This window comes from Cetorhinus maximus, chromosome 6 (genome assembly GCF_964194155.1).
Source record: "Cetorhinus maximus chromosome 6, sCetMax3.hap1.1, whole genome shotgun sequence".
NCBI lineage: Eukaryota > Metazoa > Chordata > Chondrichthyes > Lamniformes > Cetorhinidae > Cetorhinus > Cetorhinus maximus.
In genome coordinates, this window is record NC_135884.1 from 134,221,978 (window position 1) to 134,237,187 (window position 15,210).

General features: G+C 41.7%; 1 protein-coding gene across 2 annotated transcripts in view; it reads right to left on the reverse strand.

Annotated features, from left to right (window-relative positions):
- cdk10 (cyclin dependent kinase 10) overlaps positions 1-15,210 on the reverse strand; it is a 53,213-nt gene that overhangs the window by 1,327 nt on the left and 36,676 nt on the right. For both annotated transcript variants that reach the window (XM_078544551.1, XM_078544550.1), the window contains exons 7-13: positions 13,424-13,476; positions 11,423-11,492; positions 10,475-10,534; positions 10,174-10,297; positions 8,308-8,447; positions 2,719-2,771; positions 220-343 (exon numbers count right to left, since the gene is read on the reverse strand). In XM_078544551.1, the coding sequence (XP_078400677.1) occupies positions 249-343; positions 2,719-2,771; positions 8,308-8,447; positions 10,174-10,297; positions 10,475-10,534; positions 11,423-11,492; positions 13,424-13,476 (595 nt within the window). In that variant the 3' untranslated portion in view covers positions 220-248. The remainder of the gene's footprint in view (positions 1-219; positions 344-2,718; positions 2,772-8,307; positions 8,448-10,173; positions 10,298-10,474; positions 10,535-11,422; positions 11,493-13,423; positions 13,477-15,210) is intronic.

A 15,210-nucleotide genomic window follows, 5' to 3' on the forward strand; every position in this document is an offset into this window, starting at 1 on the left:
GGATATTGAAATATTGAACCAAATGATAAGAGATGTGTCCAATTCCCTCAGAAGAAAAACACCCATTCACCACATTTGTGGCTGCAGCATATGTAACTTTGCAGTATTACTTACAATCCTGAAATTTGTTTTCTATACACACTGCAGTGGGGATAGAATACATGAGGCTTTACAAAAGATACATCCACCACATGTAAAAGATAATAATCAGTCCTGTACCTGAGATGTCCTTAAGCAAATTCATTGTATCACACCTTTAGACGTTTTTGTTGATTATCCACACTAGAAGCAGCTCGCTTGTTACGATGATGGGGGAAGGTAGGCATCAGCTCTGGTTCACACGCTTTAGAAAAAGAGTTTTTGATCTATTTTATGATAAATTACTTCCCATTTCAAATTGCAATAAAATCATTTTTTTCCTTCATACAAATTGGATAAGTTTATCCTGAACAGCAGTCGATCTTACAGTTTGAGTTCAACACCTTTATTACATTTAGAATTGAAAATGCATTACAGGGTGGCATACTAATTTTGCAATGGTCCATATTTAAGGTGACCAGAAGTCCTGGTTTTGCCTGGACAATCCCAGTATCGTGACAATTTCCTCAATCATTCAAATGTCCCAGTTTTCAGCTTTTCCCTTTTTGGACAACTTTTAAACTATACCAATGGAAACAAGGTGATGGCAAAATACTACTGCAACTGGAATGTAAACCGAGAAGATACAACAGGACTTGGGGGACACCCTGGGACGATTGATGGCTGATTCCAAGGAGACACCCCCCAGCTGGTCTTGCGCTCCAGGAGCTTGAGAGATTTATCTGGGCCACAAAGTCTCTTAGCAGCCATGAACTCACCAATGACAGAGGATATGCAGCAGGTGCTGCAGCTCCAGGTAAACTCGCTCAATGAGGGGACCAGGAAGAAACAGCTCTGTGCTTCACTCCAGTGTAGTACTATCACACAGACTTTCATATTCCCTTAATGTGAAACTCAATATTAGCAAGTGCTAGTCAATGTGTCCCAGTTTTGGACCCTAGAAAATCTGGTCATCGTTGTTGCATTACAAATAATGGCAAGGCTATTGGGAAGCTTCTGTCCAAGTTGCCCTCTTCCTCCAGAAGCTTCACTATACCAGTCTCTCGTTGAAAGACTCAGCATTGAAATACATAGAAGGGTGTGAAGTTGCTGTAATTACACGATAGATCCCCATTAAATATGCCAGTAAATGTTAGGATTTATCCAGTCCTTTGTAAGTAATATTTTAATACATGATAAATCTTTAATTTTTTGAGGCTCTTTGGCAGTAATTAACTTAATTCCTTTCGATTTTAATCACTATTAGAGACTCTTAAAAAAATGTATAAATCTTTCATGTCTTTCACAATTTCTTCATTTTGCTTTCTGTACATGATTTGGATTAACTATTCTAACCGACAGCTCCTGGTTCGGACTTTGTGTGCCTTAGTAACAATTCTTCACTTTGATTAGGCATATACAGAGTTGGTTGTCCTGTTGACACATATAGGCCAGGATTTTCCGGCCCTGTCACAGGTGGGACCCGCCGCGGGCAAGGCTGCGTCCCAGCCAGAAGTCCATTGACTTGTGGCGGCGGGCGGGTGCAGAAAATCCCGCCCATAGTTTCTTGCCCAATTTGCTCAGGTTCCAGATGCCCTGTTTTTCTTTGCTGCAGTTACCAGCTTGCACGTTCAGCAACTTAGTGGGCAAAATATCTTGAGCCAAAAGGTGCAGCGGCAGATGCCATTAATTGCCCTGCTACAGTAAAATCTGGCCCAATAGTTTTGTGAGAAGGCAGTCAGCTATTGTGTTGGTGCTACTACCTGCTCAAAGAGAACACTTGTTTGAAAAGCTCATACCTTTGAAATGTTAAGGCAGGCAAACCGGAATATCCATTAGACAATCTTAATGATTTTTGTTGCAGCCAGGCATTGAGAGGAAATGACTCAGCAGCCAATCAAGAAACTCTTATTTATACCATATCTACTTGCGTGGTAGAAACTAATATTCTGATTGTCTGACAATTGAGAAGAAATCTGCCTTTGAGACTGAAAAGGATTGTGTTGGAGGAATGGGTTTTCCAGTTCCATGCTTCTCATTGCATTTTTAATACAAGGTAATCAAAAGTATAAGGTCCGAATGTGGCGTTTTCTACTGTTCAAAGTGGACAGGAGAACGTGGTGGGTAGCTGACATGTACCTCAGTATCATGCACTGGAGGTCAAGTGTTAGTCCTATGGCGTACATACACACTCATTTCACAGAAATGATTGCAAGTTTCAAACTGCTTTTTTAATGTGGAATAGAGTTTAAAGTCTTAGGTACCAAAATAAATGAAACTGTTGCAGAAGGCAATGACACTTAAATAAATCACAACTCTAAGGTGTATTGATAATTATAAAATACAGAAGTATGTACAACTCTGATACAAAGTAGCCAGGCAACAAGAAGGCAATTTACTTTTAAACAGTGCTGGAAATGTTTCGATTTATACATTTTATTACGATGTAATTTATATCATAAGATCAAAATGTTGCTAGAATCAACTTCTATTGGGTAAAATAAAATTGTATTTGAGCCCCAAATTGTGATTTCTATATTGTTCAAAAAGAATTGATACATTCAGAATTGTTTGTATTTCTGTACATAATAAAACAATGAGAAATCCAAATCATTGCAAAATATTTCTGAAATTACTTACGTAATGGTTTTTCTTTAAAATAGGAACTCTCCAGACTGTCCTCTGCTGTTGCCCTTTAATAACACAGAATAATACTCATCATCCCCTTGTATTGCATGCTAAATACAGAATCATAGTGCTACAAAATACAATGCACAACTGCATGAGTTGCGATCTACTAGACCAATTACAACTCTTTGTAAAATTGTCTTGAATTCTTAATCATTCAAGTTGCAAAATTACAGAACCATCGACTGATTATAGCTTTTTAATGCAAAATTCAATCCAGCAAACAAATTTGCAGTACTTCAGCTTGTGAAGGTGCAGTGGGACAAAACTTTACAAATGAGCACTTGCCGATCAGAGTGACCAGAATACATCTAGGAAGTTTGGCCATGGAGGTCTGAAAATCGTATGACATGCACTTACCTAAATCTTTTTTTTATTCTTTCACGCAACATGGGCGTTGCTGGCTGGGTCAGCATTTTTGTTGCCCATCCCTAATTACCCTCGAAGGTGGAGGTGAGCTGCCTTCGTGAACTACTGCAGTCCATCTGGTACAGCCACAGCATTGTTAGGGAGGAAGTTCCAGGGTTTTGACCCAGCGCCAATGAAGGAACGGCGATACAGTTCAAAGTCAAGGGTGGTGTGTGGCTTTTTTAAAAAGAGATTCATTTATAGGATGTAGACATCGCTGGCTAGGCCAGCATTTATTGCCCATCCCTAATTGCCCCTGAGGTGGTGGTGAGCTGCCTTCTTAAACAGCTGCAGTCCCTGTGGTGTAGGTGCATCCACAGTGCTGTTAGGGAGGGAGTTCCAGGATTTTGACTCAGTGACAGTGAAGGAATGGCAAAATATTTCCAAATCAGGATGGTGAGATGCTTGGAGGAGAACTTCCAGCTGGTGGTGTTCCCATCTATCTGCTGTCCTTGTCCTTCTAGATGATAGTGGTCGTGGTTTGGAAGGTGCTGCCTAAGGATCCATGGTGTGTTCCTGCAGTACATCTTGTAGATGGTACACACTGAAACCACCGTGCTTCAGTGGTGGAGGGAGTGAACATTTGTGAATGGGGTGCCAATCAAGTGGGCTGTTTTATCTTGGATGGTGTCAAGCTTCTTGTATGGTTGATCATGGCAAGTGGACAGTATTCCATCACACTTCTGATTTGTGCCTTGTAGATTATGGATAGGCTTTGGGGAGTCATGAGGTGAGTTACTCTCTGCAGAAGTCCCAGTCCCTGACCTGCTCTTGAACAGCCATATAAATGCTGTGTTTACCAGTTCAGTTTCTGGTCAACATTAACCCCCAGCATATTGATAGTTGGGAATTCGGCAATAGTAATGCTATTGAAGATGAAGAGGAGACAGTTGGATTCTCTCTTGTTGGAGACAATCACTGGCACTTATGTGGCATGAATGTTACTTATCACTCATCAGCCCAAGTTTGAAAATTGTCTACGTCTTACTCCATATGGGCATGGACTGCTTCAGTATCTTAGGAGTCACGATTGGTGCTGAACAATGTGCAATCATCAGTAAACATCCCAGCTTCTGACTTTGTGATGGAAAGAAGGTCATTGATGAAGCCGCTGAAGATTGATTGGGCCTAGGGCACTACCCTGAGGAACTTCTGCAGTGATGTCCTGGGACAGAGATGACTGACCTCCAACAACCACAACCATCTTCCTTTGCCACACTCAGTCAAATGCTGCCTTAATGTCAAGGGCAGTCACTCCATAAGACCATAAGACATAGGAGCAGAAATTAGGCCATTCGACCCATCGAGTCTACTCTGCCATTCAATCATGGCTGATAAGTTTCTCAACCCTATTCTCCCACCTTCTCCCCGTAACCTTTGATCCCCTTACCAATCAAGAACCTATCTATCTCAGTCTTAAATACACTCAATGACCTGGCCTCCACAACCTTCTGTGGCAATGAATTCCATAGATTCACCACTCTCTGGCTAAAGAAGTTTCTCCTCATCTCTGTTCTAAAAGGTCTTCCCTTTACTCTGAGGCTGTGCCCTCGGGTCGTAGTCTCTCCTACTAATGGAAACCTCTTCCCCACGTCCACTCTATCCAAGCCTTTCAGTATTCTGTAAGTTTCAATCAGATCCCCCCTCGTCCTTCTAAACTCCATCGAGTATAGACCCAGAGTCCTCAAATGTTCCTCATATGTTAAGCCTTTCATTCCTGGGATCATTCTCGTGAACCTCCTCTGGACCCTCTCCAGGGCCAGAACATCCTTCCTGAGATACGGGGCCCAAAATTGCTCACAATATTCTACTCACCTCACTTTTGGAGTTCAACTCTTTTGTCCATGTTTAGACTAAGGCTCTAATGAGGTCAGTACCTAAGTGGCCTGGTGGAACCCAAACTGATCGTCAGAGAGCTGGTTATTACTAAGTACGTGCCATTTGATAGCACAACCTCTTCCATCAATTTGCTAATGATCGAGAGTAGGCTGGTGGGGTGGTAACTGGCCAAGTTGGATTTATCCTGCTTTTTGTTGACAGGACATATGTGAACACTTTTTCACATTGTTAGGTAGATGCCGGTGTTGTAGCTGTACTATAACAGCTTAGCTAAGAACATCAGCTAGTTCTGTAGTCTTCAGTACTATTGCTGGTTATATAGTCAGGGCCCATAGCCTTTGCAGTATCCAATGCTTTCAGCCATTTCTTGATATCACGTGGAGCGAATCGAATTGGCTGAAGACTGGCATCTGTAATGCTGGGGACCTCAGGAGGAAGCCAAGATGGATCATCCACTTGGCACTTCTGGCTGAAGATTGTTGCAAATGCTTCAGCCTTGTCTTTCACACTGATGTGCTGGGCTCCCCCATAATTGAGGATGGGAATATTTGTGGAGCCTCCTTCTCCAGTCAGTTGTTTAATTGTCCACCGCCATTCATGACGGGATATAGCGGGACTGCAGGGCTCAGATCTGATCTGTTGGTTGCGGGATTGCTTAGCTGTTTATCGCATGTGGCTTTCATTGCTTAGTATGCAAATAGTCCTGTGTGGTAACTTCACCAGTTTGACATCTCATTTTTGGGTATTCCTGGTGCTGCTTTTGACATGCCCTCCTGCACTCTTCATTTAATCAGGGTTAATCCCCTGGCTTAATGGTAATAGTAGAGTGGGAGATATGCCAGGCCATGAGTTTAGAGATTGTGGTTGCATACAATTCTGCTGCTCCCCCACAGCACCTCATGGATGCCAAGTTTTGAGTTGCTAGATCTGTTCGAAATCTGTCCCATTTAGCACGGTGATATTGCCACACAACATGATGAGGGTATCCTCAATGTGAAGGTGGGACTTTGTCTCCACAAGGACTGTGTGGTGGTCACTCCTACCAATACTGTCATGAACAGACGCATCTGCGACAGGTAGACTGGTGAGGACAAGGTCAAGTAGGTTTTTCCTTGTTGGTTCCCTCACCACCTGCCGCAGACCCAGTCTAGCAGCTATGCCCTTTAGGATTCGGCCAGCTCAGTCAGTATTGCTGCTACTGAGCCACTCTTGGTGACGGACATTGAAGTCACCCAGAGTACATTCTGTGCCCTAGCCACCCTCAGTGCTTGCTCCAAGTTGTGTTCAATATGGAGAATCACTGATTCATCAGCTGAGATGGGCGGTACATGGTAATCAGCAGGAACTTTCCTTGCCCATGTTTGACCTGATGCCATGAGACTTCATGGGATCCAGAGTCGATGTTGAGATCTCCCAGGGCAACTCCCTCCCAACTGTATACCACGGTGCTGCCACCTCTGCTGGGTCCGTCCTACCGGTGGGACAGGACATATTCGGATGGTGATGGTGGTGTCTGGGAAATTGTCCATAGGGTTTAATTCCGTGAGTATGACTATGTCAGGCTATTGCTTGACTAGTCTATGAGCCAGCTCTCCCAATAAGGAGGACTTTGCAGGGTCGCCAGACTGGATTTGCGATTATCGTTTGCGGTGCCAAGGTCGATGCCGGGTGATCCATACGGTTTCATTCCTTTTTTTTTCCATTCATAGGATGTGAATGTTGCCGGCTAGGCCAGCATTTATTACCCATCCCTAATTGCTTTTGAGAAGGTGGTGGTGAGCTACCTTCTTGAACCGCTGCAGTCCATGCGGTGTAGTTACAACCACAGTGCTGTTAGTGGGGGGGGAGGGAGGGGGGAGGCAGGTGGGGCAGAGTTCCAGGATTTTGACCCAGTGACAGTGAAGGAATATACTTCCAAATCAGAATGGTGAGTGGCTTGGAGGGGTACTTCCAGGTGGTGGTGTTTCCATGTGTCTGATGCTCTTATCCTTCTCGATGTAAGTGGTCATGGGTTTGGAAGGTACTGTCTAAGGGCCTTGGTGAGTTCCTGCTGTGGATCTTGTAGATGGTACACATTGTTGCCAGTGTGTGTCGGCAGTGGAGGGAGTGAATGTTTGTAGATGTGGTGTCAAACAAAGGGGGCTGATTTGTCCTGGATGACGTCAAGCTTCATGAGTGGGAGCTGCACTCATCCATGCAAGTGGAAAGTATTCCATCACACTCCTGACGATGGACAGGCTTTGGGAAGTCAGGAGATGAGTTACTTGCCAAAGGATTCATAGCCTCTGAACTGCTCTTGTAGCCACAGTAGTTATATGGCTAGTCCAGTTCAGTTCCTGCTCAATGATAACCCCCAGGATATTGATAGTGGTGGATTCAGTGATGGTCATGCCATTGCATGTCAAGGGGTGATGTTAGATTATGTCTTGCTGGAGGTGGTCATTGCCTGGTACTTGGGTGGAACAAATGTTACTTGCCACTTGACAGCCCAAGCCTGGATATTGTCTAGGTCTTCCTGCATTTGGACGTGGACTGCTTCGGCAGAAGCAGTACTGAGGAGTAGAAGCAGTTTTGGTAGACTTAGTAGTGGTTTGATACAACAGAGGGGCTTGCCAAGCCATTTCAGAGGGCATTTACGAGTCAACCTCATTGCTGAGAGTCTGGAGGCACATATAGGCCAGACCAGGTAAGGACGGCAGATTTCCTTCCAGAAAGGACATTAGTGAACCAGGAGGGTTTTTAAGATAATCGACAATGGTTCATGGTCACTATTATTGAGACTAACTTTTCAAATTCTAGATTTATTAACGTTTTAATTTTATCATTTTTACAAAAAAGTTTATTTTTGTAGTGAAGTGTTAATATGATAGTAACAAAATAAAACCAAGGTCAGGAGCAGCACTATTATTCTAAAACTGACCTGATACTATAAAAAAATGATAGTGAAGTTCCCAACATTTGAATAGATTTATTACTGTACTACAAATACTTGCTTCAACATCATGCAAGCTGAAAATTTACAATGACCAAGCCAGCAAACCTCAAAGTTCCCTGTTCATCCAACAGCATAGGGGATAAGAACCCTTTCCGATTAGAGGACACAATCCAATGCCAACCAATGTTACTACCAGACTTATACTGGCTCTTATAGTATCGCTTTATTTTGCTGTGTATTACATCTTCATCTCAACAAGATAAAGATTTAATACATGGAAGCACTAACTTTCCAATAGAAAGTGTTTCCATCAGAACAAGAATCTCTTACCATATATAAAACAACAAATGTTAAAATACCTCTTTTTTGGGTCATACATGAAGAGGAAGTTGAGAAGTCGGAGGCCTGCTTCTGAAAGCCATGGAAACTTGTGCTTCAAGTTGTTGTAAGGCTGTTTTCGCAGAGTGTACTGACCCACTAATGGCAGTTTGGAAAAACCCTAGACCACATCATAAATACAAGTAAATAGCTACTCGATAAAATGGGAGGAGCATCAGAAGCAGCATGATAATAGCTGCATAACGCCACTTATTCAGATGATGAATATTTCCAACTATTTCAAGACAATAACGTGATCAAATAGTTGTCATTCTTCCCCACTCAAAACTCCCAAAATTAGGCAAAATGGAAGCCGTCGAACAGAAACACACCAATGACAAGCTTCAACAGATTTCAACATGTGGCAAAATCATTTAAAAACTGTTTAAAAATCCTAGCAGCTATATGCAAATCTATTGCTAATTTCAGTGATACAAAAGCAAAATACTGTAGATGCTGGAAATCTAAAATTAAAAGCAGAAAATGCTGCAAATACCTCAGCAGGTCTGGCACCATCTGCGGAGGAAGAAACAGCTAACGGGCCAATTTTTTTAATGACCCTGGAGGCGGATGAGCCCTGCAATTTCCCACCGTGGGCTGGTTTGCTGACATGTTTCCACTGGCGGGCTATTTTTAAATATGCTGGTTCAGGAAGGTGACAGCTACCTGCCCCGAGGCAGTGGACAGCAATCATGCCCCTTAATGGGCCATCATTGTGCAGATGCTGATTGGAATTTTCCAGCTGGCAGTTGGACACCCCATTAAGACCAAATCCGGAACGATGAATGGGGGTATCACCCTGCAGTAGACCCGGGGGCCACCGCTCCATTTTTACCCCACCTACCCCTCCCCGTGGCCACAATTGCAAGATGGCTAAATCTGTAGCCATAGGCACCCCTTCCATTATGAGGGCCTGGAGGGTGTGGCCTCTTATTATTTTTAACTTTATAAAAGTTTTCAGAGGATGCCTCCCATCTTGGTGCGCCCTCCCTCTCCCTGATCTCCGCTAATGGTGGGGCTGCTGATTTGACTGCTGGAGAGTTTCCTATTAGCCCTCTCCTCTTGGGAGCCCACCTGCTGTCCTTAATTACCTGGCCACTAATTGGCCTGCTCGTCAAAAATTGCATCAGGCTTCAATCTCTGCGCAACGCGGGGTCGGGACCTGGAAACCCACCTGATATTGGGGGTCCCGATCCCAAAGCAAAAATTCAATCCAATGTTCCAAGTCTGTTGCCTTTCATCAGAACCAGGAGAAAGGGAGTTCTGGTGAAAGGTCACAGAATTGAAACATTTATTCTGTTTCTCTCTCCACAAATGCTGCTAGAGCTGCTGAGTATTTCCAACATTTTCTTTCTGTTTTGTTACTGCTATTTTCAGCTCTTATTACCACAAAACTGTAGAAACTTAAAACAGAATAAGTGCATAATTAAAACGCATTTTAAGGCACTGGTCCATGTTATAAATTGAACATCAAATTCTATCAGTCTGTGATCCGGGTAGAATTTTCTATCTGCATGGTAACTTGACACATCCATAAAACATGTTTTTATGTCTATCGGTAAGAGAGATGTTCTTTAAAGCCCTATATTCCATTATGATTAACTAGTTAGGAGTGATGGTCACTAGCAGAAGAGGAGGTTTTTAATTAGATGCTCATATCTGAACTTGACTTTAGACTGGAGAAGGATGACATAAAAGCTAACAAATTGAATTCACAGTTCAAATTTCCGAGTTGCCACACTCAAAAGAAAAGCCTCTACAACATTTATTGCAACTTAAAAAAATGTTGTTTTTTTTTGCCTTGGAGTGAGGGAGCAAACCTCTGATGAATTCACACCATGACTTACCGGCCAAATATTCTCATTAGGAGTCCCTAATAACTGAACTATCAGGTCAATCTGATGGATCTCAGAGCTTCCTGGAAGCAAAGGTTTGTGAGCCAGCAGCTCTGCAAGGATACAACCAACTGCCCTGTAAGTAGCAAAAAGAACAGATTATGAGAAAATCTGCAACATGGTTTAGTAACAAAAAGAAAAAACTCTGAGTAAGGCCAAGTGAATAAGATACCTCACTCTCCACAAAGGCTGCCTATTTGCTGAGTATTTCCAGCATATTCTGCTTTTATTTTATATTAAATAAGGTACTTACCACATATCAATAGCTGTAGTCTGGGTCTTTGTTCCCAATAGTAATTCTGGTGCTCTGTACCTAAGAATTCAAGAATACAATATCCAATCAAAAATTCCGAGCTCCCAAACATGGAAAAGCAACCTCCGTTTTTAAGTGTTACACAAGTTAAAATATACAATATAAATGCTTTAAATAAACTAACTCATGGGGCGTTTGGTTTTGAAAAATAAAGGTAATTGGCACATGGCAGAAGTTGCAAATATCAAAGATGTGACAAATTGCCAGTTTCGTTTCTTTGACTCATTAATAAGTACTGATGCTATTGATATGAATACGGGCATTAAAACCACATCATTACGTAAAGCACATTGCAAATTTTGGATATCATTACGCAACAACTACAGGCCAAGAAAACTTCAAACTCTTTTCAGAGATCCAGAAAGATCTTTAACACTGCTGGCAGCATCACGTTGCTTAAAAAGAGGCTGGGATTGAAGTTGTAAGTATTGTAAATTGGTTTGCACCTGAGTATCTGAGGTGGCTTCAAAACAGTGTGTTTCATAAATGTTCGCTCCAATATTTAGCCAAAATCTGAATGCAACAGTCACTTTGCGATTTTGTATTGTGTCCTGGAGTTTCTGGTAACTCACAGGATAAAAAGATATCTGCCACATGTGTAGAGATTTTGAATTAGCTTGAGAGAGGATGCAATCCCTTAAACTCTGTCTTCACTATTCCTTCACACTCCCCAACAAGTGGAGCATTATAATACATAATAGATAACTTTATAGAATCTAGGTCAAGAGGTGCTTTTGGAAATAAGTACTTGAGGGTGAGGAAAACAGAAAGGGAAGATAGCAAACACACTCCAAATGGGGAATGCAAGCTGCAGACCTAGTTTAGTAGCAAATCATGTCATAATCGTAGGAAGACTGGATCTAGGTTAGTTTGCACAAGCCAACTTACCACAGTGTTACTACTTTTGGAGTCATAGGCTTCAAAGGCACTCCATATGCACGTGCTAGCCCAAAGTCCGCTGCAATGAAGAATAATACATTTAGAAGATTTAAAATAGGAAAGCAATGCAGTGTCCAGTCAGTTTAAGGTGGAAAATGAAGAACTTGTATTTATATAGTACCTTCAACAACCTCAGGACATCCCAAAGCAATTCACAGTCAAATAATTACTTTTGAAGTGTAGTCGCTATTGTGGCAGTTAACATATGCACAGCAAGGTCCCATAAAAAGCCAAGAGATAAATGATAAGGTAGCGTGTGGGTGCAGAATACCTAAAAATCAGGGAGAGTGAATAGTGAAAAAAGAATTTACAAATTGCTGGAAAAAGAGACATGCTGTCTAAGCTATTCGTCTTGCACTCACCAGGACAGATCGCAAGATGACACAATTTATACTGCATAGGAAGAGAGCGCTGATTGATGGCAAGTGGACTCTGATTGGTAGAGGTGTTAGATAATGCAGCAGGGAACAGTTAACTGCCAAACTATTGTTCAAACTTAAACCAGGCAGGCTGACTCTGATTGGTCAAGGCATTGCCATGGGGATTGAACCAGGGAATGGCTGTCCCCCTAAGCTTTTGTTTATTTGAAAAAGGCGCTAAACGTGGACATGCTCCTTCTGTCTGCAAAAGACAGGGCCCTATGTGTGAACATACATCGCTTCTAGCATGCATAAGTAAGCCATGCTGTGAGCCCGACAGATAATCTTAAATTGGCTTTCAGTGTAATTCTTATCAGGAATGTTTAGCAAGTGTTGTCCAATCGCGGAATCACATTTCAGGTTGGTTACTATGTTTTGAATTTTACAAGTACGGGCTGGTTGGGTACAGTCAATATTTAGCCTGTTGCGAACAGCCGAAGGTACATGTTATTTGTTACAACCCGCCAGTCATTGGGATGTATGGCCTACATACCTGGCATCACACAAGCACTTGAAATTCATTTGCCACATTACTCATTGTGTGATAGGCAGAACACCTTTTTGGCTTGACAGCAGCACCCTGTTAGTGGAGAATACCACACGTGTTGCTATTGCATAGTAACAGAGTGAAACCTGTTGCTCAAATTTTTGAATTTACCTTCCAGAGTAATCTGCAGTAGACTTGGAACATTTCAGGACTGCATGTGGCTGCCTTAGGCCCATTCATGAGTTTGCATGATACACAGCGAGCAATGATCTGATTAGGGTAGCCATTACCCCGCATTGTGACTTGCATCGAGCTTGCAATGTGAGCAAATGGCTTGGGTCCTACTTACAAGGCTGCCGATAAGGCCAATCTTATAACATATGGAACTGTAGGAATCCCAACACATATATTGACAAGTGAAGGTAGGCTTAGTTTATGAATTAAAAACTACATTATTCTTTGAAAGAATGAGGAGGGATCTCATAGAAACCTATAAAATTCTAACAGGACTAGACAGGGTAGATGCAGGAAGGATGTTCCCGATGGTGGGGGAGTTCAGAACCAGGGGTCACAGTCTGAGGATATGGGGTAGACCATTTAGGACTGAGATGAGGAGAAATTTCTTCACCCAGAGAGTGGTGAGCCTGTGGAATTCGCTACCACAGAAAGTAGTTGAGGTCACAACATTGTATGTTTTCAAGAAGGAGTTAGAAATAGCTCTTGGGGTGAAAGGGATCAAAGGATATGGGGAGAAAGCAGGAGCAGGCTATTGAGTTGGATGATCAGCCATGATCATAATGAATGGCGGAGCAGGCTTGAAGGGCCGAATGGCCTACTCCTCCTATTTTCTATGTTTCTATTATAAAATGGTCCACTAAAGCACAGTCTATATCAGTCTGAAGAAAGCCCACCTTAAATTTTTAAGACATATAGAACTAATGAAAGTTATTAGTGTGTAATTTCAAATGACTCAACCAATTTTACATGGCCAAAAGCTAATGGCACCAATAAGATTAAATATAAATTGAAGGTTACAAATCTTACCTATCTTAACACACCCTTTATCAGTCATTAGCAAGTTGGACACCTTAAGGTCTCTGCAGAAAAGAAAGGGATTTGTTACCAATTTGACTGAAGCCATGTGTTTAACATCTTGTCCCGAAGCTGTAACTGAGACTCAAGGCCCAAGTCTCTGTTGCTCTGCAGCATTGAATCTGAGCGAACCAGACTAATTTCTGCTCCAATTAATCTCCAAGGCAAGTACTACAGTTTTTAATTAATAATTACAATGATTTATATAGAAATAAAAATGGTATTTTTGAAAAGAAAAGCATCAATAGTAATAAAAGTGCTTCTTTCCTTAAAAAAAAAGAAATTAAAGCTTTGGGCCTGGGGAATACAAATTTTCCTGTTATTGCGCCGATTCCAAGTTCTACTATGCCTAAATATTTGGGATTAAATGTGCAGCAGCACATTAATGGTGTAAATTCAGGAAACTTGCTGGTCATTTACATGGGGATGCTGAGCTATGAAAATGAGTGGCAGAGGATTTTGGCAGACACACATTGGAAGCGGTGTGAGAAATCAAGTAAATGTGCTCATAGCAGTGTTTCAGTTTAGAACAAGTGCAAGTCCGTAATGTGTGAATATCCTTGGAAAATGTGGCATAACTCCGCTCTCAAGCTCTAGTTATACCAAAAAGTTCCAGAAAATTCTGCGTCAATATCCAGAATCGATCAGATCGACAGAAAGAAATATTGGCCAGGAGACTGGGGATAACTCCTGGCGCTTCTTCAAAATATGCCATTGGATCTTTTACATCCACTTGAAAGGGCAGCAGGGTCTCACTTAACATCTCATCAAAAATGCAGTGTTAGCCTTGAATTTTGTGCTCAAGCCTTGGAGTGGAACTTAAACTGTAACAAAAGTATAATAATTTTCATAATATTTTTCTGGTTTATTGTGAAGTAGGTTATGAGGGTTAGTACAGGTGGTTTTGTCTGTGTGATTTAATGACGCTTGGAGTCAAGTAGACTGCAAGCTTGAAATCATCAAAAGAAGTTAGGTGTAGAAATGTGTTCGACATGCTAATGAGGGTGCTGGCTTAGCATGTAGGGTGTGAAGGGAATTTGCATTTTTAGATAACTGAAGGGGTTGTTGGATTTCAAAGGGATGTTAGTCTGTTTACAACTAGTCAGATAAGCAAGGCTAAGGAGTGTGTTTATTTTTCCCAAAGGTTAGACAATATTGGCAACATGAAAGCTTTTATATTATGAGGAAAATACAGCTTCAAAGACATATGGAAGAGAGAGAAACATGCATAAAGGAGAAGTAAAGGCTATGGGAGAGGTCCATGTAAGATCTAACAGGAGTGTGTGAAGTAGCCTTCAAGAACCTTCCAGCCATTTGTACATAAGTCTGCTATGTAAAGTAACTGAAGCTTGGGAAAACCATTTGGAATTCTACTGTCAAGTGGGTATTGGTGCTGTTTTAAATCTAAAACCTATGTTGGACTGTTGCCTTAAAGCGGGTGTGTAACTGGGAGTCAGGTCAATTAGGAATTTTACAATTTGTTATAGAAGCAACTGTAGTCTTATGTATGTGTTTGAAATCTTTTGTTTTGTTAATAAGTATTTTAATTTAACCTTTTTAAAAAATCTCTAAAGGTCTTGGTGGACTCATTACTTCCGAATTCAGTGTACACATCTCGTAATAAATACAAATTTTAAAACCGTTGTAATAGCGTGACCAAGTTTCAGTTGTGGATTTGGTCTGCCTGGCACACATCATCTGTCACCTCATAACAAAAACCCACAACCTTCTGACTCAAG